A 23,922-nucleotide genomic window follows, 5' to 3' on the forward strand; every position below is an offset into this window, starting at 1 on the left:
TAGTAACTTTGACTGCAATGCAAGTTCTAAAGATTAAGGATGCTTTTTTTACTGTATCTGACATAATGTAAAGCTTTTTTGCACAAAACAGCTAACAGAGAACAGCAGAAAAATTTATGTGAAGGAAAACCTGGATCCTCCATAAGATGTGATAAATACAAATGTCAGGTCAGCCAATCAATTTTAATTAACTGGAAATCAGAATTGCAAGGACAGACTGCATTAAGCCTACAGAGTGTTCATGCTCTGGTTCTGATGAAATAAAACTAATAGCTATGAGATCAAATTGAAGAGGTAATGTTAAGAATTAAGAAGTATTTATTTTTCACCAGTGTTAAGGTTAAAGACATTTCAATAACAAGTTCTTACTTTGACCAGCTTTGATAAAGGGATCAATACCACAAATGCAGCTATAGAAATGTGTGGGGTTGTGCTTTTTTCATTTTACTATCTGTCTTTCCTACTTGATAAAGCAGCTACCAGGAGATTTCTGATTTGTGAGGCAAGAGCCCCCAAGACACAGAGCATGATCTCCTGAGAGCCCAGGGGAGGAGAAGCCCTGAGTGCTGGCAGTGGCTCCTTGAGGTCCCGCTGCTCGTGTGTGCCAGAGCACTTTGAGCAGATGAGGCCTCATCCCAAGCTCACCAGGTAAAGGCACCTGCATGAACCTGCAGGCACACCCTTCCAGGAGGATATCGACACTCTGCAGTGCCTGGCACCTCATTCCATCTGCTCACCTCTTGCAAACGCCAAGAGAGGGAAAGGAGCTGCTCCAAATGGGAAACTCAGAAAGCAGCATAACTGCAGTGATGGAAGGAGCCTCTGGCACCGTTCTGTACAACAAGGGCAAATATCTTCTCTGAAACAAGTACCAATATTCTCCCTCTCTTTCCTCCACCCTTTCCACAACCCTTGGGAAATCTCTCTCCTCCCACTCCTCACAGTTTCCTCCTGTTGTTCCTCTGCTGCTGAATGATCCTGTTGCCTAAGCAACGGCAGCTGAGGAGGGGAGCAGGGAGAGGGGCCTGGCCCAGCTGTGTGCTCTGGCAGCAGCTCTGACCCCGCAGCAGCAGCCTCAGGAAATGAGCGGCTCGGCTGAGTGAGGTACAACACCCTTATTAGCTGCTGGGCATTTTGCAACTACCTTATATTTTTGTGCAATTATCAATAAAATAACCTAACACTCATGGCTGTCAAGTAAGTAGTTGTTAAGCTTATCTACACATCCAGATTATATTCATAATGCAACCACATTTGTTACTCTTTAATTTTGGTCCTAGTAGAACTCAGATGTACAAATTAACCAGCAATTAATCTCTAGAGTCAGAATGTGATCTAAAAAATTCAAATTATTATGCAGTGTCTCTCTCCCCCTCTGCTCTTTTCATTGTGTATTTTAGAATTCAGAAAAGTAACCAGAACAAAAGTGTCTATCAATGACCTTTCCAGATCTACTTCAATATTTGTAGTGTGCTTTCTTTTCATCTTTGCTGTCTGTCTCTTGGTATTTGAGCAATATCTGGTGAAATGAGAATGTCGTCTCGGTGCTATAGCTCTGCAAGAAATAATAATCTCTGCAAGATATCCAGCAGAGATTTCTTTTCTAATATTGTTTTATTGCAATAAATCCTTTTCTTTTCTTTTTTTTTTTAATAGCGTTCTTCTTACATGGTTTTGTGTTTCTGCAGTTTATGAAACTCCATGGGCTGCTGCCCCTCCCTTGATGGTTTATGAACAAAATGTTTGTAATTGGCTACTTGATGCTCTGGTGATCCCAGGAAGGAGGGTTGTGCAGGTTTTCCTGCTTTGGAGCAACTCTCACTTGCAACATCAAGCCTGGAATAGCCTGTGCTGACATGTCTTAAATGACACTTCACTCCCTTTTTACTAGAATTTAATTTAATTGATTACATTTCATTTATATAATTTATAATTTAATTTTTACTCTGAAATAGAAGCACAGTTAGGTGTTTGAGTTGCATCAGGCACTAATGGGGAGTTACTGGGAAATTATTTGGCCTTTACAATTTCATATCAATATAAACTTCATTCAAAATTAATTTACTCCATCTTATCCAAATGCCTTCAGCAGCTGCATGCTTGCTAATCCTGTCCCCTGCACTGTATTTATAGAACTTTTTTAAAAAAATTTTAGACTATGCTTATTTTTGCAGAGCATGAAACAGAGAACAACTGGAGTTCAAGGCTGACAGACCCAACCACAAAAAGCTCAGAAGATAATCCTTCATTTTTTGCTCTGCTTTCTCCAGAGATAACCTACTTCCATTTTCAGCTCTCCAGCAGAATAGTCAGACTGAGTATCATCAGAGCACAACACAGTCCAGAATTTATGGCTTACTAAATTCAGGGAGAAGCTTTAATTAATGAAGTCTCAAGCGCTGTGACTAGACAGCAGATTCCATCAATTAATTTGGAATAAAACGACCAGGATTTCTCAGCGCATCTGGAAGTTTCCAAATGATCTGTCACAAGTGTTACTGTCTCTAGGCTTGGGAGAGCCTGGATCATTGCAGAAGGTGCCTTTTCCATGGCTCTGACCAATGGCTTTGACAAATCAGGTGGTTGTATCCAGCTTTGAGAGCAAAAAAAGTCATGGAGTTCAGGGAAGGAAAGGGACTAAGGCCAAACATCCTTAGTGTGACTCATGGATTTCAACGGGATTACAGAGGGATGGAAATAGACCACATTTACCCTATTAGGTCACCATGCTAATATCATTAATCTTCTGTCAGGGAAAGATTGCTCCTCCCATGCTGAGATTTCAAGTATAAGGATAATTTGCCTGTGGGGAAACAAGGAAGGTAGAAGAAAAAAAGTGAAATAATGGTAAGAGCTTGAAGAAACAACATAAAAAAATTTGAATATCCTGATTTTCCTTAAAAGGTCCTAACGAACATCACTTACAGACTCTTACCAATATAAATCCTCATCAATACATTTATCATTTATCTGTCAACACAAATTCTTTTATACAGATAACCTTCTACCCATGATTTTCATTTTGTAAAAGCTGTAGTAACTCTCACATCACATAAGAGATTTGTGATTAAAGCATGCAAAAAGCTTAGTTATGCCCATCTCCACTCCATAAAACTTGTCAGAGTAATATTAAAAAAAAAAACAACTCACAAAGACAAGAGCTGAATAAAAAGAATATTATCACTTCCTCAAGCTCTAATGAAATTTCTCAGTGAAGGGGTGGAGCAAAACCATCTTCAGTGTGGTAAGGGCACTCAGCTGGAAGTGGATCTGGGATCGGCTCTGTACTTTTTCCAGTGAATAATGAATGAGAGAAGATGAATAATGAATTAATTTTAAATCAGAAGAATTCCATGAAGCAGGAAGAACAGCTTATGACTTCCTCCTTCAGGTAAGTGTCCTGGGTAACAGACACTTAATGGAAGTAATCTCCCATTTCCTCTCATTGCCATAGCTTTAATCTCCCATTGAGTAAGATCTTGTTAATTAGCAGCCTAATTTCTGCATAAATCAAGGTATAATGCTGTGGCTGACCTTTGGGAGTGACTGCAGCACACCAGTCAAGTATAGACAGGAAGAAATTCAGTTTCTCACAGGTTGGCAGTAATAAATTGCATAGGACCATGATGCTGTGCACCTGTACATTTTGTTCATTCTTCAAGCATTTTAGAAACTCACAACTACTTTATCATATTTTGACCAGACAGTTTCATCCAAGTCAGTCAGACACTGAGAAAATTATAAATTCTAAGTTTGATTAATAAAAAAGAAAAAAAGAAGTATGAGTACTGCCAGTATCCAAAATATTTCAGAATCTCTCTTACCAGTGAGGTGACAAGACAGCTCTCATGCTTCTCCTGCTGCAAAACCACCTACTTTTCCTTCAAAATAATATCTGAGATTGGAGGCAAAGTTCTGCAAGGCATGGATCCTTAAACTTGCTTGGGCATTTACAGATGTCTCTAGCTTTTATGAAATTCCATTTCTTCTTTATACTTCACTTTGGGTGTTTGAATATTGTAAAATACCACTTGGTTTTTATGGACAGTCTGGGTAAAAGTATCTTGACATCTTGCTAGAGAATTTTTTAGGGAGTTTTTTTTTCAAGATAAAGTGACTGAACATTCTTGAGGTTACTGATTAAAGCATGCATCTAAATTGGTTTAAATCTCAATGGATGATTAGCAACTGAGTCTTGGATTGGGAGACACCAAGCTCTTCTGAAGGAAAAAGAGGCACACAGGGCCACACTAATACAATCCTTCCCAGTCTGCTTTAGGTAGTATTCATTTGACACTGCACCTGCACTTTCTTATGGAGCTTGATTTCTGAAACTTCCAGAGGGTGCTGAATACAAAACAACTAACAAGTAAATAGGTCAACAACAGAAGCACCTAACTCAAGCCTGACATTTGGTCATGCATCATGCATCCCTGCTAGAAATCCCCACTGCACAGTGAAAATGGCTACAAAAGGAAAAAAAAAAACAAACCAACTTTATGGTTTGGTCCACCACTGTCTTATTTGACTTAATAAGCACTTTCATTTCTCAATGAAATTAAACAAAAACCATGAAATCACTCTGGGGAGTGTGGCAGACACATCTGCACTGTGTCAGATGTGGTCATTCTTGTGTGGTCAGCTTCTGTGCAGTAACAAAGTCAGTGAGTGACCTTTCTTTCACTGTTTTCACTCTTTTGGTCAAAATCTGATCTATATTACATTGTAAATTGAGTTACCTTTTTAAGGGTTAGATACTTAAGGGCATATCACTCTACATGTTGAAAAGTGAACTTCCATACTTTTCTCAATTCCTAAACCACACAATATCTGTACACTAGTAATTCTTTTAACTACAATTCTCTTGTGAATCCTAACTGCAGATTTATCCATATAATGAATACGCTTTTAAAGAGAGCCAAAATGTATTAAAACTGAAACAAATCAGCAGTAGCTACATGTAGCTCAATTACTGAGATAAATGTTATTTGGGAACATGTAGCACAGTTACAACAGCAAATGACATTCAGTATTCTTCCTGTTGATACTGGCTGTGGGCTGAGAGCTAGGAAGAGGCTCTGCCAACAGGCACGCAGAGAATCTGCAGTTGGGCATCCTCCCTTCCTTAAGGCTGAATTATCCATGTTTTAAGGCTCAGCCTGGGCCAATACTGGCTCTTACAGTTTAATATGATCCACAACCCAGGCAGTTCCCACAGCGGCCCAAGGAACAGGTGGATGCACTTGACCACAGCCTACATTTGTTCTAGGCAGGTGTTTGTGACCTGGACAGGATTGATTAGAATACCCTGACGATCTGCTTTATACTGAGACTCCAGCAATGACCTAGCAGGGAACAAACCAAAAAGACCAAGCACTGGGACATGCCTACACTGTATCCCCCTTGTCCAGCTCCCTAACAAGGGCTCACTCAGAGCAGTTCACTGACACTGACGCTAAACCCTGAAGCAAGGACAGACCTGATGGACTGAAGCCGGCAACACAGATACATAAACCATTTTCATACCATTCCAGAGCTTTTTTTTCTCTACGGAGAATACATTTCCAGTTAAAATACGAACATGCACACATTCTCACACAAATAACCGGTATTTGTTGGTAGCAGCAATCCCAGCACTGTTTGAGATGCTCAGTGTTTCCTACAGCTCATCCAGAGCCAGGAGGATTCTCCACTTGCCTGCTGTAAGCGCTCCCTCTGTTGTTGTGCAGAGGAACTACCAGCAAACATGTTCCAACAGCCTGGAATCTTTCTCAGCTTCAAGTATTCCACCCTCAGGTAACTTTTCATGCTTATTTTCTCCACAAGCAACCTCTATCTTGGCCCATCCTTACAAAGTACCGGTGGTATCATTTAGAATAACAATGCATCTAAGAAAAAGTAAAACCCACATTTCAATATCCTGAATTTGCCCTAAAAAGCTTTTCATTATTCATGTTAAGCATACTGCAGAACTCACTCACTGATTTCAAAGGGGATTAGAAATCCAAAGACTGAGTTGAAAAATATAAAAGTGATGAAATTAATGACACTTAAGAGAAATAGTGTTTATTTTAATTTAAAAGCTTTAAAGGCCAAAATCCCTGCTTGCACTCAAAACCATTCCTGAAACCCACAACAGTGACAGAATGACAGAGGAGCTGCAGGCACAGAAGTCAAGGGCAGTTTATTGGAACAAGACACAAAAATCACGTTAGATGCAAATAACTGTATGCGGATGCCAAGAACCTAATTTTCAGAAATTTTGTCTTTAAATTCAAGCAGTTCTCTTAGCTAAGTCCAGGCAGATACGTGTTAGCTTGTCTGCAGAGTGCTTTCCTGGCACTTGTTGCCCATGTGATTTGCTGCAGCTGTCTGCCCTTGGCCCGGGTTCCTGATGCCTGGACAGCTTCTGCCCCTCGATCTGGCAGTGCAAGAAAAAGCCGCTCTGAAAACCTCCAGACCTTGGAACCAAGCAGGATTCTGTTTATTTTTGTGTGTCCCAAGCACTAAGTGATGAGGTTGCAGCTTGCCCAAGAGTCAGCTCATAGAGGCTCCACTAAAAGCCAAGTGCCTGCAGAGTTCTCTCCATTGAAAGTTGCCCAAAGGAGCACTGAATCTAAAGTAGTTTGTAAGGCTGGAATGGGAGCCAAGTTAAAATTTCAAGTTTCAAAGTTTGCTATTAAAATTTTGTTTTATCAGCCCAAACCCATCCTTTTTGTGATGGCCTGAGGTAAAAAACAGTCCCCATAAATGAAAATCCTAGTTTTCTAATCCACTGTTGACTGAGACAGTGAATTAATGCAGTTTTAAGACAGTTTTCCAATAGAAAGAAGCAATCATCTGAAAAATCAACTAGCAAGATTATTCTGTATTTGTGTTATGATTACCTCTCCCTTTCCCCACCATAAAGCCCCACAATGATCCTGATTTCCCTGAACACTGTGGAAAAGCTGGAGGTGATAGTAAAATCTAACTTTTTACATGAAAACATAGATACAAAGAACATTTTTTTCCTGTAAATAGAAATATCCTAGAATGACAATATCGAGAAACACTAGAAGAGATGGGAACCTGAAAATCCTCCTGTAAAATGGTCTGAAATATGGTGAGGAAATAAAATAAGAATTAAAAATGGTATCATGATGAAGCAACAACAGTCCAAGGAAGAGAACATATAGAAGAAAGGAAAGGACACATTTTACCATTGACAGGTAAATCTCAAGGGGCTGGAAGTCCTTAGAATATACTGCTTTTCAAGTGAAATTACAGAAAATATAGCATCTGTGATTTGGGGAGAATTAATCTAATTAATCAATGGCCAGAAACAGGAGAGACCTATTTTTGAGTAGCAGTTACTCAGCAGGCTATAGGAGATGAGTTAATGAACTAATCTGTGTTTGATATCCAGGGATTACATTAGCAATGAGATCTCAGCACCCAGAAATAGACTGCTGCATTATTGGGGTTTTCAGCAGCATCTAATGCCCAATTCCTTCCAGGACTCTGGATTCTCTTGGAAAAGCCTCAAGTTGTACATTTTCATCTGTACACACAGAAATAGATTTAAGATTTGCTTGTCAGTTTTCACAACACACAGAACAGCTGAGCTCTGCAATTTCAGTTCCTTTAGAGAAAGGGCCAAGGAAGAAGCTCTGAAAATGCATAAAAATGGACTCCATGTGCATGGCTGCCACAGCAGCACTTTTATTAAATTACTATTATATATATTATTATGTTATTATTATATTATAAACACCAAAAGGGTCACCAAAAGAACGTGCCCTGCAAGGGCTACCTTCAGTGTGATGGGTGAACTGTGACATTTCAAATTGCTACAGCACAGCACACTTTCTTCTTCTTCCATTTCCAAATATCCAAGTGGCTCTTCAGCTGTTTTACCAGGAACATCACAAAATACAAGATATGGCAGGGCAGGATTAATCCCTGTACAATCTCATCAGAGTCAAAATTGCTAAAGCCTTTAAAAAATAGTAATAAAAAAAAAACCCAAACCAAACAATCACAAATTTATAAACTAATATACTTATATGAAAATATATTTTCTAAAACTGAGGATATTTTTTTAAGAACTGGAAAAATCCCCTCAGGCAGACGATATTTTATGAAACATCTTTTGCAGCATCAGTTAAATTCACATTTTCACATTAGCAAGGTTTTACACAATCATTAGCAGCTGCCATATAAAAACAAAACAAGAATGAAACATTTAAAAATATAAATGGAAGAAGCCAGAGACAATTAAATTATCAATCTCTTAATTAAAATAACATATTTTGCACATATTTTAAACATTAATAATGTAGTTCAAGCTCCATTGCTCTTTTCCTATAGCATAAGAGAGATGAGGCCTCAGATTCCAGAGCTTTTAATCTCTTGGGAAGAAAAAAGTGCATTCCTTTAACCATTCTTGATTCTGGCAATAATGACCTCACATTCCCACTTGGCTGAAGTGAGGATATCCTTGCACACAGTAACATACTGCATTATCCACGCATGTATTATTGGAAATGATGTTTACAGAGAGAGAATGAACAGGAAAACAACTTTCTGGAATACTCTAATATTATGGCAGAATGAAAATAAAATTAATAGAGACTATAATAGAGCAAGTTCCTTGGTGCTGCTCCAAGATAAGAAAAAAAGCCCCAAAAGTCAAGTAACATTGTTCAAGACGAAGAAAATGCAGAAAATTTTTCATTATGAGACAGTCTCTAAATTCACCTGAGATTAAATAATCACCAATATTGTTTAAAACTAAGGTAACCAGCACTTATTTCAACAGCTGCAGCAGCATATAATATATATTTTTCTCTAGGTGGGCACTAAACATCCTTTGCACTTACAGCTGTGGAAAACCAAGAGAGCAAGGGCTGTGCATTTTAATAGCTTATACCAAATACCAATCCAACTCAAGATTTAAAAGCAGAACCATTATCCCTTATTCCTATCCATCTCAAAAACCAGGAATCTTGATTTATTCGAGGCTTTTCCCATCTCAGTGTCTGAAAAAGGCAGACATAGGCAGGCAGGCAGGAATCCCTCAGGAATTTCAGCAATAACCTTTGCACAGAAGGGCTGGTAATGCTAACACAGGGCATGTAAATAGATAAATGTCATGGGTCTTTTTAGTTTTGTTGATTTTCTACTAGTTTAGGACAGCTTTATCATTTCAAAACTTCCATAAAGTTACGAAAAATGGTTTTCAAGCATGAAGCCTACTGTTATTCCTGGGATTATGAATTCATTGCAGTGACCCTGACTCTACTGCAGTGATCACAAGGGCACAAAAAACAGCTGAAAATGTACCAATCCTTGATTTCTGTAACAACACAGAGGTCACAACTGGTCTGCTTATGCCAACTGGAGACAAAAAACCAGCAAACTACTTTCTACATGCTGCCAAGTGCTTATTTACTTGAAAACTATTTGTTATCTTTCAAAACACATTACTGCATACAATGTAACACTCCTCAAATAGCCCTTACCCAATAGAACCCACTTTTTCATCAAAATGCTCAAGGGTTGAAATTGTTAAAATGACCCCAGCTGATTTATTCAAGCAGGTTCCGATTCTGCTTTCACCTTTCCCATATTCGACTCGTAAGCATAAAACCACCTAACAAGTAATTTCCAAATCGTGACTCAGGGCTCCTTTATTCCCAATTTACCTACGATTTTTTATTTAAAATAATAATAATAAAAAATTATTTAAAAATCTTTGCCCACATAGAAACCTGGAATTAATCTCGAGGAATCTGCAGGTGGAAAAGTGCCTATAAGGCGTGTTTAAACTGCCTCCTCAGGAACCAGGACATCGAATTCTGGGATTTCACGCTGCGGAAAATCACAGAATCCCAGAACGGTTTGGGTGGGAAAGGACCTTAAAGCTCACCCAGCTCCATCCCCAGCTATGGGCAGGGACACCTCTCACTAGACCAGGTTGCTCCAAGTCGTGTCCAACCTGGCCTTGGCAGAGACCCAGGTACATCAAAACCACACTATCCCTAAAAAATAACAATCCCAGCGACGGCCACTACAATGCACAGGAGAACCGAGTCACGCAGCTGAAGAACCCCGCCCTCACGGCGAGTCCTACTCCTCCTCCTCCCCTCAGGGCGGCCCCGCCTCACTCGCCATGGCGGCTCTTCCTCCTCCCCTCACGGCGGCCCCGCCTCACCCGCCATGGCGGCTCTTCCTCCTCCCCTCACGGCGGCCCCGCCTCACCCGCCATGGCGACTCCTCCTCCTCCCCTCACGGCAGATCCTCCTCATCCGTCACGGCGGCTCCACCTCCCTCGTCATGGCGACTCCTCCTCCCCTCACGACAGGCACCGCGATGCACTGTGGGAGCCGCAGTTCCCGCCCACGCCTCCCGTGGCGGGACTACATTTCCCAGCAGGCGCGAACTCTGCCGCCACTGGCGGAGCATGCCGGGAGTCGTAGTCCCGGCGTGGCGCACGCCCCTCCCCGCGGCGCGCACGGAAACCCCGTGCGTGCAGGCGCGGCACTCTCTCGGGCCGCCGCCGCCATTCCGCGAGCAGCGCGGGCAGCCCGCGCTCCGGCCCCGCTGTCCCTGCCCGCCTCGCCATGCAGATCTTCGTGAAGACCCTCACGGGGAAAACCATCACCCTCGAGGTGAGCCGCCAGGCCGCACCGCCCGCGCCTGCGAAACGCGGGGGTGCGGCGGGAGAGCCCGCGATGTGTGGGGAAACGCGGCCCTGCGCTGCCTGCGGCGGCTCCGACCACGCGGCGGGGACCGGAATGGCCGTGGCAGCACCGGGCGTGTGCCGGGAGCTCCTCGTGGTCTTTCGGCCTATGAGGGCTAATTAAAATGGGCAGCGCGTTTTGATTCTGCGGTTCTGTTTCCTAATAGGTTGAACCTTCTGATACTATAGAAAATGTGAAAGCGAAGATCCAGGATAAGGAGGGTAAGCTCTAAAGGCACTTATTGTCTATATATATTGATATAAATTGGTGAATGTTGTATATATTGTTCTGTGCTCCACTCTTGTGGATTGATGTGTGTCTTACACGGATGTAATTTTCTGCAGCAATCTTGATTTTATTACAGCGTGCCGTAGCTCACGTCCCTCATTTATTCCCGATTTGTGTCACCCTTAGGCATCCCTCCGGATCAGCAGCGGCTGATCTTTGCTGGGAAGCAGCTGGAGGATGGACGCACACTGTCCGACTACAACATTCAAAAAGTGAGTGGGAAAGGCAGGACACTGCAGTGCAGCACCCAGGAACTGGCCCGGGCAGAACTGACTGACCTTTGCTGCTGAGACTAAGAAATGTTTCTAATAAATTCAGCCAAATGAAGGGACTGGAATAGTGTTGATGCTGGGAGCTTGGGATGCCGTCTTAACAGCAAATAATCCTTCTAAAGCTTTGCTAACTGCCTGGCACTTAGGATGTAGTTTCTCTAGGTAGAAGGAAGAGGCCTGTTTAAATGCTGCACTTACCTTGAGAAGGCATTTTGAGTCTATTTCATGTGCTTTACAAACAGGAATCAACCCTTCACCTGGTGCTGAGACTCCGTGGTGGTGCTAAGAAAAGGAAGAAGAAGTCTTACACGACTCCCAAGAAGAATAAGCATAAGAGAAAGAAGGTTAAGCTTGCAGTGCTCAAGTACTACAAGGTAGGTGCAACTAGCTCAAGGAGAAACTTCATGGAAAGTCAGCTCTCACCAGAGAGGATGTGGAGCCTCTAACTGGTCTGCACAGATTCTGGTACATTTAATATTTAAACTCCTCCTACTTGCAAATACTCCACTTGTTAAATTAAAGACACACTATCTGTTGCAATTGGGCACTTCAGACACGTGCCTCCAGAAGTTTGATGTAGTTGCTGTTACAAAATGATGCCAGTGGAAAATAGATATTATTGTTGCTAAAAGGTGAAGTGTGTATGTGAGCCCTGGGCTGTTTGTCCTTCCCAGGTGGATGAGAACGGCAAGATCAGCCGCCTGCGCCGGGAGTGTCCCTCGGAGGAGTGTGGGGCTGGAGTCTTCATGGCCAGTCACTTCGACAGACACTACTGTGGCAAGTGCTGTCTGACATACTGCTTCAATAAGCCAGAAGACAAGTAAATGTAACAGAGAATAAAAATCTGAGCTTCTGTATGGTTGAAGGATTTATTTCTGTGGCACTGCGTTTCCTCTCTGCTGATCAGTGAGAAAAATCTGTGGACCTTTGGGTGCTGCCTGCCAGATAGGGTGAAATACTGGGTGTAGAACTGAAGCAGTAATTTGATTTAAAGAATACTGGGTACCAGTTGTAAAAGGAAAAAAAAAAAACCAACACCCAAGCTAACCTTAGAAGTGGTCTTTGTAATGTGAGCCAGTTCTGATCTGGAAAAACAGCAAATTCAGAGGTCCAGAGTGGGTAACTGGGAGTCCTGGTGACAAAATGCAGTCAACACACTGAAATACTGCACAGCAGCACTGGGAGGGGAGGGAGGAGAGGGCTCAGCTACTTTGGAACCAAGAGATTGTCATCAGAAATACTTCACCGTGCTGGTTTTACACACTCAAGTGCTCCTAGTTACCCTGGTTGTTTATCCAGTGAGGGCAGCTGGTTGCTTGACATAATAAAAAAGCAGAACATTCTGGATATAAAATGTATCTGAAATGCTCTGATGTAAAGAACAGCTCCTGTGCGTCTCAAAGTTCATTTAATGTCAAGAGTTAAAGGCCAGCCAGAAACATCATGTATGTCCTTTAGTGTTCATGTGTTAAAATGTCTTTTAAAATCCTGGGTCCCAGGAAGTTGTCTGTTGAACTTCTTTTTCTTCATAACAGATAATTTCATCTCCAATACTGAACTCCAGATTTTTGTCCAGACTCAATCCACAATCCATTCCCGTTTTTATTACCTGAACATCATCTTTATGGTGCTTCAGTGATGACAAACATCCTACAAAGAGAAAATGCATGCAAGAGAGGCCACCAGCTGCAGAGCAGAGCAGTGGTTTGGTTTAATCCTGCAGGATTAATGTTTCACTTTGTGTCTTTACAAGGAAAGCAGGAAAATGTAGGGATTGGGGGTGGTTGTGGTTAATGGAAGCCATCCTGTGATGCTCCAATTTGGCTACCAGAATGGGTGGTTGGAAAAAGGTGGCTTTTGGTGGCTTTCCATCCTGCACAGAATTCAGGATTTCTCTAGGACCCTTTGCAGTGACGATTTTCTTAGCAATATCTAAAAACACACAAATCCATGTTTTGTGGCACTCACCTTTCCAAATAACATCCCTGTTACGGATTAGCTTAAACTTCATTTTTCTGTCCAGGAGCCCCTTGTGCACTCTGCACCCAGCCACTGGAATTTTGTTTTTTCCTACTGTGACAGAGAAGGTGTCAAGAACAGAAGCTTCCCCTAAAAGTAAAAAAGGAAAGTTGAAGTCCACAGGAATAACAAACTGGCACGAGGCAGAACCAGGCTGCATTTTTCTGCTTGCCATGCTTTTAAAATAAAATAGTGGTTACAGAAAAGTATAGAATTTGCCACATTTTGAGGCAAAAACGTATCAATGAAAACTCACCTACTGTAGTCTCTACCACAGCTGGGGGAAGCCTGCTGTTCAGTTCATCCTTCAAGTCTTCTATAAGTTTGTAGATAATGTTGTGAAGTTTAATTTTTATTCCCTTTTTATCAGCCAGCTTTTTGATACTTTCAGTGGCTTTCACACCGAATCCAAATATTACACCTGAAAAATGAAACGACTGTCAAAGGATGAGTCTTTGAACAGTTGAAGTGAAATTCTGCAGCACAGGGTACATTTCATTCCTGCTTTTCTTTTAAGGGGGGACCATTTGCCTCTGCCACTATGGCACATGGACTGCTACAAAACTATCAAAATAAATGGCCCAAAAAGGCCCACAGAAGGTCCCTGATGACAGAGCTGGAGGTATCAAAGCAGAAAATAACACACAGAGCTCAAGTAAAGGACACAGATCTCTCTTTTTGGGCTGGAAAACTAACTTGGTTGTCTAAATAAAGCTGGAAGTGAATTCTAAACGATTCTTGTGGGCTATGGCAGGTGTAATGACCTCACTCTGCAGCAGGTGAGAATTATAGGGTATGAACAGCAACAACTGACTCAGCCCTAGATCCAGCTGTCTCCTTGAGAAAAAGGAAATGATTTTGTAACCTGCTTTTCTAGCTTTGCCCTGTGTGAGCATCACAAAGCAGCCCAAGTGAAGACCCAGAGTTTAACAACTGAATTTCTGGTAAGGGCTTTTCCAGAGTCTTTCCATTTCAGTGAGACTTCCAGCCTCCCCTCCTGCACCACTTTGATGTTCAAGGAAACATTTTCAAGATTCACAACAATTTACCTTGTTGATGCTGCTAATTATTATTGAGAAAACAAAACCTGACTGAGGCCTACCCATTCCAGTAAGCCAGTAGTTTCAAAACTGTAAAATGATTTTTTAAACACACACCGTTAAATGATTCAGCAAGACTGATATCGTTTTCACTGATATCTCCCATTCCAAAGTAGACAATATCCAGTTTGCATTCATCCTCACAATCGTAGCTGTCCAGAATGTTCAGAATAGCTTCAACAGATCCATCCACATCACCTGCACAGAGAAATGGAAGTGCTGCTGGCTTTGTGTAAGTCACAGACACAGAAATACAGCTGATGTCAACTGTACACTGTGCAACAGAAAGTGTTCTCACATACTCTTAGTATATTTTGAGTAATATGCTAAAACCTACCCAAAAAGTCTGTTAATTCCAAAAATAAACTGGATAAATACAGAAGGGCCAGAGGCCCTACATCTGCTGTCACTGTCAGATCAAGTTTGCAGGTTTTCAACTACAGTCAGTGCTTGAGTATCACTGAAAGAGATTAAACCAAGTTCCTCCTATCAAACTTTAATAAATAATTGTCATTCTCCTCTATTACACTGATACAATGTGGGGGGTTTTTTTAGGTTTTTTTTTAACACATAGAGGGTTTTATATATAGATAGTGTAGATAAACATTTATACAGGGGTTTATATGTATGGGTTTTACTCAGGAGCTCCTGGGTAAGTGTGTTGGGCATGTTAAGTTTTCCTGTTGCTCTGGCCCTGCTGGCAGCGCATCCTCCTGATCACTGGATGTTTTCTGATGCCCCTGCTCTTATGAGAGAAGTCCAATAACCAGTTTTAAACTGATCAAACTTTTGGTAACAGAAACTCTGTTTAGAGCTCTGTTTCAGACTGAGCATTTGAGAAGCCCAGACCCAAAGGAGCAGCACACAGACAGGGACAGCACCTTTAACTATTAATGAGAGCGTGTTTTCATCCATCTCTGTTCTCTCCTTAGGCCTTGAGAACATCAGATGTTTATTGGCCTTGTACAGCGCTGCCTTCTTCTGTCTCCAGGTCAGGTGGGCCAGCTTCTGCTGCTGCTTCTCATATTCCAACCTGTGTTCCTTTTGCTTTGCTTCAATAACTTCCAGATCCTTCTTCATCTTCTCCTGTTGTTCAACGTAGGTCCTCCAAGCCACAACTTCCTGTGCCCTTTGCTGGGCAGGAAGACAGAAACATTAGAGCACTGCATCGCAACACTGCAATTTCATCTTTTTGCATCTTTTCTGCAGGCTCACTCATTTTCTTTCACTTTTAACTATCAGTTTTGCTGCACAGATGGCAGAGAATGAGACAAGAGCTTTTCCTCCCTGAGCTACCACATGACTCAAGGCCTATTTTTATAGTATCTCTGCATTGCAGAAGAGAATTATTGTTCATTCTTTCATTGGTGTTTTCCCAGCTCTCACACCACCTATTTCATGCTGTATTTTATGCATTTTCTTTTTGTCAGACCAGAGTTACGTCTTTCTCAAATCAAAACACCGATCTCCTCAAGTACTGGATTGTTCCAGTGGAGGTGAGGACAGTCCAGCAGGGGAAAGGTGCAAAAGAAAGAGGCAAAATGCAAACCCTCATTCCACTTCCAGAGCATCTAGCTCAGGTCCCTTAATCCCCATGCTCGACCTTTCATGGGATTATCCAGGTGATTAAAAGCTCTCACTTATTTTATTACTCAGCTCCTTCCCATCCTTGCAGCACTGTGAGCTTTTCACTGAAGAGTTCTTTCTGTACCTCAGACTCTACTTCAAGGATTTCATCTCCTGCTGAAGGGGATTCCTTCCAGCCCATGATTTCCACGGGGATGCCTGGTGAGGCTGCATCCACAGCTTTGCCATTCTCATCAAACAGGAAACGCACTTTTGCCCAGGTCTTCCCTGCAACCAGAACACAGCCTTTCCTCAGAGTCCCTCTCTGGATGATGGCTGTGGTGAGTGGACTGGTGAAGAGCAGAGGAGAAAAATAACAGACAAAATTCAAGTGATGTTTCTCTCTGTCTTCACGGCCAGTGTAGGCACAACACAACCAGAATGGATTTGTGATCCATCACAGGCAGAATATTCCTGTGATGATGTACTAGAGCACTCACCAAATTTTTCAGTGAGTTGAAAAGCCCCAAAATCTGTACTGTACTCTTCATTTGTGAACCCAGCAACAGGATGATTTTACACATCAAGTGAAACCCCACCAAAAAAACCCTAACCAACAAATCCCAACAACTTTGTAGAATTCAGTTCATTTTTAAGGAGGGCAGAACACACCTTGTTCATAGAACCTGCAAATGGACTAAGATATTTAAGAATGTCATGTTACACAAAACTTGTCAAGAATTTTGTATGTATTGAGTATCAACTTCATCATTCCTACTTTTTAAATGACATTTAAAAAAAAAAACACATCAGTTCTACCATTTTAAACTATTTCCCATTACAGGATTCTCATTTCAGGATATGATGAATTTTGCCCCATCACTTTTATAACCTCTAGCGTTGCAGAGTAGTATTTCAAGCCTTTGGCTAGGAACGCTGAAAAGGAGGTGTTCCAGCTTTATTTACTGAGGCACAACTCCCGGGCTCAGTGTGTCTGTGTTGTTACAAAGTGTTTCACTGAAGCTGCAGAGGTGGCACTTGACTCACCCTTTCCCTCTGTCCTTCCGAGACTCAATGATTGTCCCCTCCACCAGCCCTGTGGCATCTGCCTTCAGTTCCAACACCTCTGCCAGAGCAACAGTTGCCTCTGCCAAAACCATCAGGTTTTCCCCCTGCACAAAACGACACAAAATAAAAGAAGTGCCCAAGCAAAGTGAGATCAGTTCAGCCCTTAGTGCCCCATAGAAATGTGATGACATTTAACACCCAGGCAGGACTTCAGGACATCAGACACAAAACTGTTAGACTGAATTACCAGTAGAAAAATGTGGTATTATTTCTTGCTGGAAGTCTGAGCCTCAAAATACATTTCAGTGTGTTTCAAATCATTCTGGCAAGAGCCAGGAGCACTGAGCTCATGGCAAGATATCAAATACCAGGAAGGGAAGCATTTTGTTTGCCAGCTGCCAAATAAAAATGCATTTCTGTGCACACATTAGACACCCATGGACACCATCATTTTTTCTACCACAATCTTACCTTGAGTGCTGAAATATTTACAGCCTGTACATCACCTCCAAACTCTTCACAGACCACATCATGAGCCAGCAATTCCTTCTTTACTCTTTCAGGATCAGCTTCAGGTTTGTCACATTTATTAATGGCCAGGATAAGAGGAACTAAAAAGAGAACACACAAACTCAGCACCAACCTAACCAAAACCTGCTGCTACCAGCACAGCTGCTAGAAAAGGTTAGAGCAAGTTAGGGTCACTTAGAACAGATCATCTCACTTTGTGCCTCTTCCCTGAGCTGCCACAGAGATCTGAGGAAGCTGGAGGAGTTATCCATGTAGAGAAGGTAAAAAACCCCAAGCAATGAACCCCTGTCTTGCTAAATATTCATATTTTAGGATCTTTTTGTATCACTGCAACATTCAGTACATTTTCAAACATCACAGGGGACGATGAATGGGACAGTTGCTTCCCAAGTTCTGTGGATTCCAGTCCCAGGAGTTTTTTTTTGAGGGGTAAAAAGCAAGGTTCCCAAAGCCCCCCACTCTGTACCTCCTGCATTTTTGGCGTGCTGGATGGACTCTATGGTTTGCTGCATCACTCCATCCTCTGCTGCCACCACCAGAATGACGATGTCGGTGACGTTGGTGCCTCTCGCCCGCATGGCTGAAAAGGCTGCGTGGCCAGGAGTGTCAAGGAAGGTTATCTTCTCCCCAGAAGGCATGTGCACTGTGAACAGATGGTACAGCTTAACATCAGCATTTCACCCAGCTCTGTTTGATGGGCTCCAGATCAAGCATCACTCCTTTGAGAACATTTTAATAATAATGACAGGGTTTAGGCAGCCAGCTAATTTTTGGCATGAAGGTCAAAGGTTCCAGTGGAGCTGTTAAATCCTCAGGAACAAAGTGTCCTGGGATCTCACATAACCCAAAATAGTCTAACGTCAACTTGTGCAGACAATTCATTTCAAAGTTCTACATACACAGTTATGACAGCTATCAGCAGCAGACATTTTAGGTTGGTTTCCTTTCTCACCATTTATGTGGCAACATTTTTTTCCCCAATGAACTGGCAGCAAGTCAGCCTGCTGTGTGAGATGGAGAGGAAATTGTGTTACACCTGAGCACAGAGACTTGGATCATACCAATAAAAGCCCCAATGTGTTGTGTGATGCCTCCTGCTTCCATCGACGCCACTTGGGTTTTCCGCAGGCTGTCCAGCAAGGTTGTTTTCCCGTGATCCACGTGTCCCAGGATGGTGACAACTGGGGGCCTTGGGGTCAGTGCTGCTGGGTCTGCAGGAGGTCTGGAATTGCAGCAAAAATAGGGGTTGTAAATGCAAAAAAAAAAAACTTCACTGGGCCATGCCCACCACAGCACTCGGGCCGCAAAGTCGAGGCTGCCTCCTCCCCAAACACCTGCAGAAAGAAATAGATTAAAAAGAGCAAAAAAGAACAGCTCACAACTTGCCTCTTCACAGCATCTGTGTTTTTTCTTTCCTTCTCCTCTTTCAGTTTTGCTGATTTATACTTCATTCCTGATTTTTGAACAATCATCTTGATGTGGTCTTCACGTAAGATGGAATCTGGTTCTACTGAGCCAAGGTTAATGTCTGTGTACAGCAGCGCTTCATAAATATGATCTGCAGCAAACATAAACACACTTAAGAATTACATCCACAAAAACATGTGGGACAAAAAAACCCAACCCACTTCATCAGACTTTTTCATTATTCTCTTTGTGCTAATAATAATTATTCACCAAGCAGTTTTCCTTTAGTTAGATTTATCTAGAAAATGCCATTAATCTACATACTTGCAGAAAAGAACATTTTGCAGATTTACTGGAAATTACTACTCTGTTAGCTGCTACAGTCTTATTTTTCACTCAGATATTCATAGCTAACCTTTCCACTAACTCCAAAAGTGAAAACAACTGAAACCCCTCTAAAACAAACAGCAAAGGAGTGATTCAAGGAGGAAGGAAATTTGTTAAATCTGATATCATGCTCATTTCTTTGGTTGTAGAAACACAGAACATATCACAGTAGTAGTTAAAAATTGTTACAGGGAGCAATTCCAGACAAGTCTTGCCACTTCCAATTAATCAAATGACTGTTCTAATGAAACACAAATTGCTCCTGAACCCAAGATTCTTACTCCTACTCTGGATTTTGGGCTGAAGCTCTTTAGCCGTGAGTTCTTAACTCACAGGGGTCCGGCTCTGACAAACCAGGCTGCAACGTTTTCCCTCTGGAATAACTTAGTTCCTGGGAATCCCAGCCACAAGGAGCAGCCTGCATGGATCTGAGGCCTTTCTGCTGGAGAGGGCACACAGACCTGGCTTCTTCACATTTAAATGGCTGGTAATTTGGATGGCCCAACTTCTTTTCTCTTTAGTCTGCACTGTGTCTCCCAACATTTCCCAAGGGATGGGCATGACCTCCCTTCCCAAGGGATGGATCCACAACCACTAAAACCACTGAAGAGATCTTTGCCTTTCCCACTGGTGGAAGGAAGGGGTGTGACAGATGTTGATGTTTCAGACCCCAGAGCAGACTCTCACCTATGTCTTTGCCCATAGCTTGTGCCAGTTCCTCCACAGTCATCTTCTGCCTTATCTCCACTTCACCTCTTGTCAGGGGATTCTTTTTTTTCTTCTTTTTTGTCTCCTGCATGAATCAGACACATACACAGGAATATAAACTAAGAAATAACAAAAATACTGAAAAGACAATGGTCTTAAGCCATATGAGGTAAACACATCCTCTTTACTGTAATACCAATTAATTACAACCAATGAATGAGTTAACACATCATAATGAACATTTCAAATATATAGCACACTACCCTTAATATTTTTTTCATTTTTAATCTTTAAGAACAAGGACAAAAATCAGTAAAACCATTTCCATTTCTGCTTGTAATTATCTCCTCCAGTGTTAGCAAAAATTCTTTATGTTACTGGTCCAAGTCAGTATTTGAGAGGAAATGGTAAAAAAATTATACATTAAGTACACTTTGTCTTACAGATTTATAACAACTTCTCTATACTCATGAATAAAGCACTTTTCTTTTTTAATTAAAATGTTCAAACCAAGCTCTTGTACCTTCCACACAAACCCAGGGATTACTGGATGCCCTTAATTACCTCCTTTGTGGCTAGATGTCTGCACTGTGATAAGGCAGCACTGATTAATCTGTGTTTTGGCCAGAGCTGTGGATGCAGGAGGAGGGACCCCACAGGATGTGCAGACAACTGCACAGGCTTCCATTGTGCTCCACAAACTTTCCTGGAGGACAGGGCACGCAGCTGCCAGCAGCCACCACGGAGCTGCAGCAGATTTTCAAACCTCAGCAGCAACCCTCGGTTCATCTCCCCACTGAAAACACAAAGCACACATTGAGATCAGCCTCGAGGCTCAAAGATCCTTCTTCTCAGGATAAAACAGACAGGAACACAAGGCACAAATGTTATGTTTCCAAACAGGCTTTTTAACACTGAAAAAATGAAATTATTTAGGAACTGTTCCAGTTTTTCCATTTCCTTCTGCACCTCACCTTTCTCCACTATCCCACTGCAGACACATAGATCTACTAAGAGCTTACAGACCTTTCATCTTTCTCCACTGATCTCTGACATAAACTAATTCCCCCATTGCAGGTTCTTTGACATCTCCTACAAAACCCCCACATTTGCACTCCTCGTGCTATACTGACAGAATTATCCAGGTGTCAGCTACCTCTCTAAGCCAGCAAAACACACCTACAAAATGCCCTTTACCTGAGCACTTCCAGACAAAAGCACCACTGAAAGACCCAGCATGGCAGTGACACCAGTGCTGTCCTGTGGTCAGAGACCTTCTGTGAGGCTAAGCCCTGGCTCAGCGATTAAGCTGCTGTCAGATCATCCCACATCTTGTTTTAACCATCTTAATTTTGGTTTGAGTCGTTTTGCCAATTATACAATAGTCTCCTCCCCAAGCTTCTCCTCTGCTCAGAAGGCACAGGCTGCCCAGAGAAGCTGTGGCTGCCACAGCCCTGGAAGTGTCCAAGGCCAGGTTGGATGGGGTTCCCTGGGATAGTGGGAGGTGTCCCTGCCCATGTCAGGGGGTGAAGCAGGATGGTCTTTAAGGTCCCTTCCAAGCCAAACCATTCTGTGACTCCGTCCTGCTCAGGGATGGACTCTGTACCTTCCATGTCCCCTCTCACAGGTGTCCTGGTGTCACCCTACCCGCAGCTCCACAGGCAGGGAATGCTCCGGGCTCCTCTCAGAATGCCTGCGGGCCCTTTAAAACCTCCCTTGCACCCGGGTACCTGCAGGAAGTGAGCACATGACAAACTAACCAACCAAGCCCAGCTATTTTGGTGGGGTTTTTAACCCTAAAGAGAACCTTAAAGGGGCTGAATCGGCAAAACCCAGGGAGCCGCGGAGCTGCCACAAGACGCTGCGCACACACGAACAACACAAGGTCAAGGCGACACTGGCCCAGCTCACAGCTGCGAAACCCACGCCAGGCTCTGACTGCGGAAAACCCTTCCCGGCTCCCAGGGTGAGGAACACTCCCGCTCCTGCTGCTCCCCTGCCCATCGCTCCGGCTGATTAATACCTGTCAGCTGCAGCCCGCCCTCCCCGCGGGGCCAGCGCCTTTCTCCGAGCCCCAGGGTCCCGGCCTTGACAGCCCAAGGAATGAAGGAAGGAATGAGGGAGGAAAATAGGGAAGGGAAGGAGGGAAGGGAAAAGAGAAAAGACCCCGCGTCCCCTCCGTGCCTCACGCCGGGCGCGCCGCTCTCTGCGCACGCGCCGCGAGGGGGGGAGGGTGTGAGGGCACCGCGCAGGCGCAGCTGCGAGCCGCGCGTTGCCCGGGCGGGGGCGGGGCCTCGCCTCACGGGAGGCGGGAAATCCCCTCAGGAGAGGCGGGGCATGGATTCCCTCACGGGAGGCGGGAAATCCCTCAGGGTAAGGGGAGACATGGATTCCCTCACGGGAGGCGGGAAATCCCTCAGGGGAGGGGGGACATGGATCCCCTCACGGGAGGCGGGAAATACCCTCAGGGGAGAAGGGACATACCCGTCATGGGACAGATTTCCTGAGTTTATGCCCATTCTAGGGTTCTGAAACTTATTTTTAAAACGATCTATTTCTCTATCTACACATTTAAATTTGTTTTATTCCTCCGTGCCAGGAGACAGCAGCTTCATCTTTGCAAAGCCCTCCCACCCACATCCAATCTAAAGATTTAACGTGTCTGATTTTTAAGTCCTCTCTAATTTGGCGTCTCTAAAACAGCCACTTAATGGAGTAGAGAAAACAAAAATCTAAGAGGAAGCTCTACAAAGGAAAAATCCTTAATGTTACCTGGTTAATGCTGGTTGTAAAACGCAGAGATAATCCCATGGGTTTGCCTAGGACAGCGCTGATGCTGTGGCGATCTCTGTCCGGACACTGCAAATTATGTGTGACGAGTAATGATCGTAATTTCCTTTACATATATTTGAGCTGTGTATTTCACACTCTTTGCCCATAATGTGGGACCCATGATAATTCACACACGTTTGCAAGAGCCATCATTACGTGTTTTGCTGCCCTCAGTATCTTTTCTACAAGAATATTCGATCATTTCTGGCGCTGAGTGTTGGAAAAAAGCAGCATTCTGCATTTCAAAGGCAGGGTACTGACACATTGAAATGCATAGGACCCTTGAATGTTTCTCCACGGGTAAAATGGGAAAAATCATCTCAGACCACAGTAAAATAAAAAGATTAAATACCAAAAGTTGTGCAAAGTGCATTAAAAGCAGTCAATGTTCTAGGACAGGAAGACAGGTTGGGAAGGAAGGGCTGGCACAGGGTCATTACGAGGGCAACACATCCTGGGACTGCCCTGAAAAAGCTTTATTGGAAAGATAGATTTAGCATGAGAAACAATCATCAGAGTTTACTGCAAATCTGCTTTTTGAGTTGATCTTCCACTGGGTCCTGCCTGGGAATCTTCCTGTGTAAGGCTCTCTTAACATGTCTCTTAACCACAGAGTCATACTATTTTAATTTAAAGCTTATCACAGATTGCCCGTTTTTCTCAAGGGCAAACTGAAAACAAATAATTATTGATGTCATGGGTCAGGACATGGTTTGGGTTGCAGAAATATTTTCCAGTTGTGTGGCCATTAATGTTTGGTTTTGTCCCTTAGTTGTAATTCCTGATTATTATTTGCTGCCTTTAAAAAAAATTACAAATGATGCAGTTTTTGTTTTTAGGGTGTATCATGTATTTTGATTTTCGTTTTAGCTTTGAATTTTTCGTAACTTTCTTATCTAGCAGTGTTTTTAGCAAAACTATATAAGGAGCACGCCAGGAACCTGGAATTAGAGTAAGGACACGTACAAAAAAATTAATAGGTTAAATGTTGACAAATATCTGAAACCAACATCTGAA

The 23,922-nt window shown here is 42.8% G+C and overlaps 2 protein-coding genes across 3 annotated transcripts; one reads left to right on the forward strand and one right to left on the reverse strand.

Annotated features, from left to right (window-relative positions):
• The first annotated feature begins 10,499 nt into the window (after positions 1 to 10,499).
• Positions 10,500 to 12,144, forward strand: RPS27A (ribosomal protein S27a). The gene is made up of 5 exons (XM_005525468.3): positions 10,500 to 10,655; positions 10,894 to 10,948; positions 11,142 to 11,227; positions 11,530 to 11,661; positions 11,962 to 12,144. Exons 1-5 carry the CDS (start codon positions 10,608 to 10,610, stop codon positions 12,109 to 12,111), a joined length of 471 nt encoding a protein of 156 aa, XP_005525525.1. The 5' UTR covers positions 10,500 to 10,607; the 3' UTR covers positions 12,112 to 12,144.
• Positions 12,145 to 12,678: 534 nt separating this feature from the next.
• MTIF2 (mitochondrial translational initiation factor 2) lies at positions 12,679 to 22,284 on the reverse strand. 2 transcript variants are annotated; one of them, XM_014254644.2, is made up of 15 exons: positions 22,097 to 22,284; positions 21,680 to 21,803; positions 20,638 to 20,869; positions 20,053 to 20,158; positions 18,958 to 19,129; positions 18,633 to 18,793; positions 18,038 to 18,214; positions 17,512 to 17,651; positions 17,020 to 17,144; positions 16,118 to 16,322; positions 15,288 to 15,540; positions 14,464 to 14,604; positions 13,563 to 13,727; positions 13,256 to 13,396; positions 12,679 to 12,937 (listed from the first exon to the last, which is right to left on the reverse strand). In XM_014254644.2, exons 3-15 carry the CDS (start codon positions 20,860 to 20,862, stop codon positions 12,768 to 12,770), a joined length of 2,181 nt encoding a protein of 726 aa, XP_014110119.1. In that variant the 5' UTR covers positions 20,863 to 20,869; positions 21,680 to 21,803; positions 22,097 to 22,284; the 3' UTR covers positions 12,679 to 12,767. The 2 variants fall into 2 exon arrangements, with proteins under 2 accessions (XP_014110119.1, XP_005525524.1); XM_005525467.3 differs by lacking the exon at positions 21,680 to 21,803.
• Positions 22,285 to 23,922: the final 1,638 nt, after the last annotated feature.

This window comes from Pseudopodoces humilis, chromosome 3, assembly GCF_049639895.1.
Source record: "Pseudopodoces humilis isolate 2021_Gansu_Grassland_sample_001 chromosome 3, ASM4963989v1, whole genome shotgun sequence".
Classification (NCBI taxonomy): Eukaryota; Metazoa; Chordata; class Aves; order Passeriformes; family Paridae; genus Pseudopodoces; species Pseudopodoces humilis.

Excerpts from the sequence above, each read along its gene's own strand:
- RPS27A (XM_005525468.3), top strand. The coding sequence starts at position 10,608 with ATGCAGATCTTCGTGAAGACCCTCACGGGGAAAACCATCACCCTCGAG. Across the intron at positions 10,656-10,893 it reads GGAAAACCATCACCCTCGAG|GTTGAACCTTCTGATACTAT; the intron begins GTGAGCCGCCAG and ends GTTTCCTAATAG. Across the intron at positions 11,228-11,529 it reads CCGACTACAACATTCAAAAA|GAATCAACCCTTCACCTGGT; the intron begins GTGAGTGGGAAA and ends CTTTACAAACAG.
- MTIF2 (XM_005525467.3), bottom strand. The coding sequence starts at position 20,862 with ATGAACCGAGGGTTGCTGCTGAGGTTTGAAAATCTGCTGCAGCTCCGT. Across the intron at positions 18,794-18,957 it reads AACACAGATGCTGTGAAGAG|ACCTCCTGCAGACCCAGCAG; the intron begins GCAAGTTGTGAG and ends CTGCAATTCCAG. Across the intron at positions 17,652-18,037 it reads GCACGCCAAAAATGCAGGAG|TTCCTCTTATCCTGGCCATT; the intron begins GTACAGAGTGGG and ends TTCTCTTTTTAG.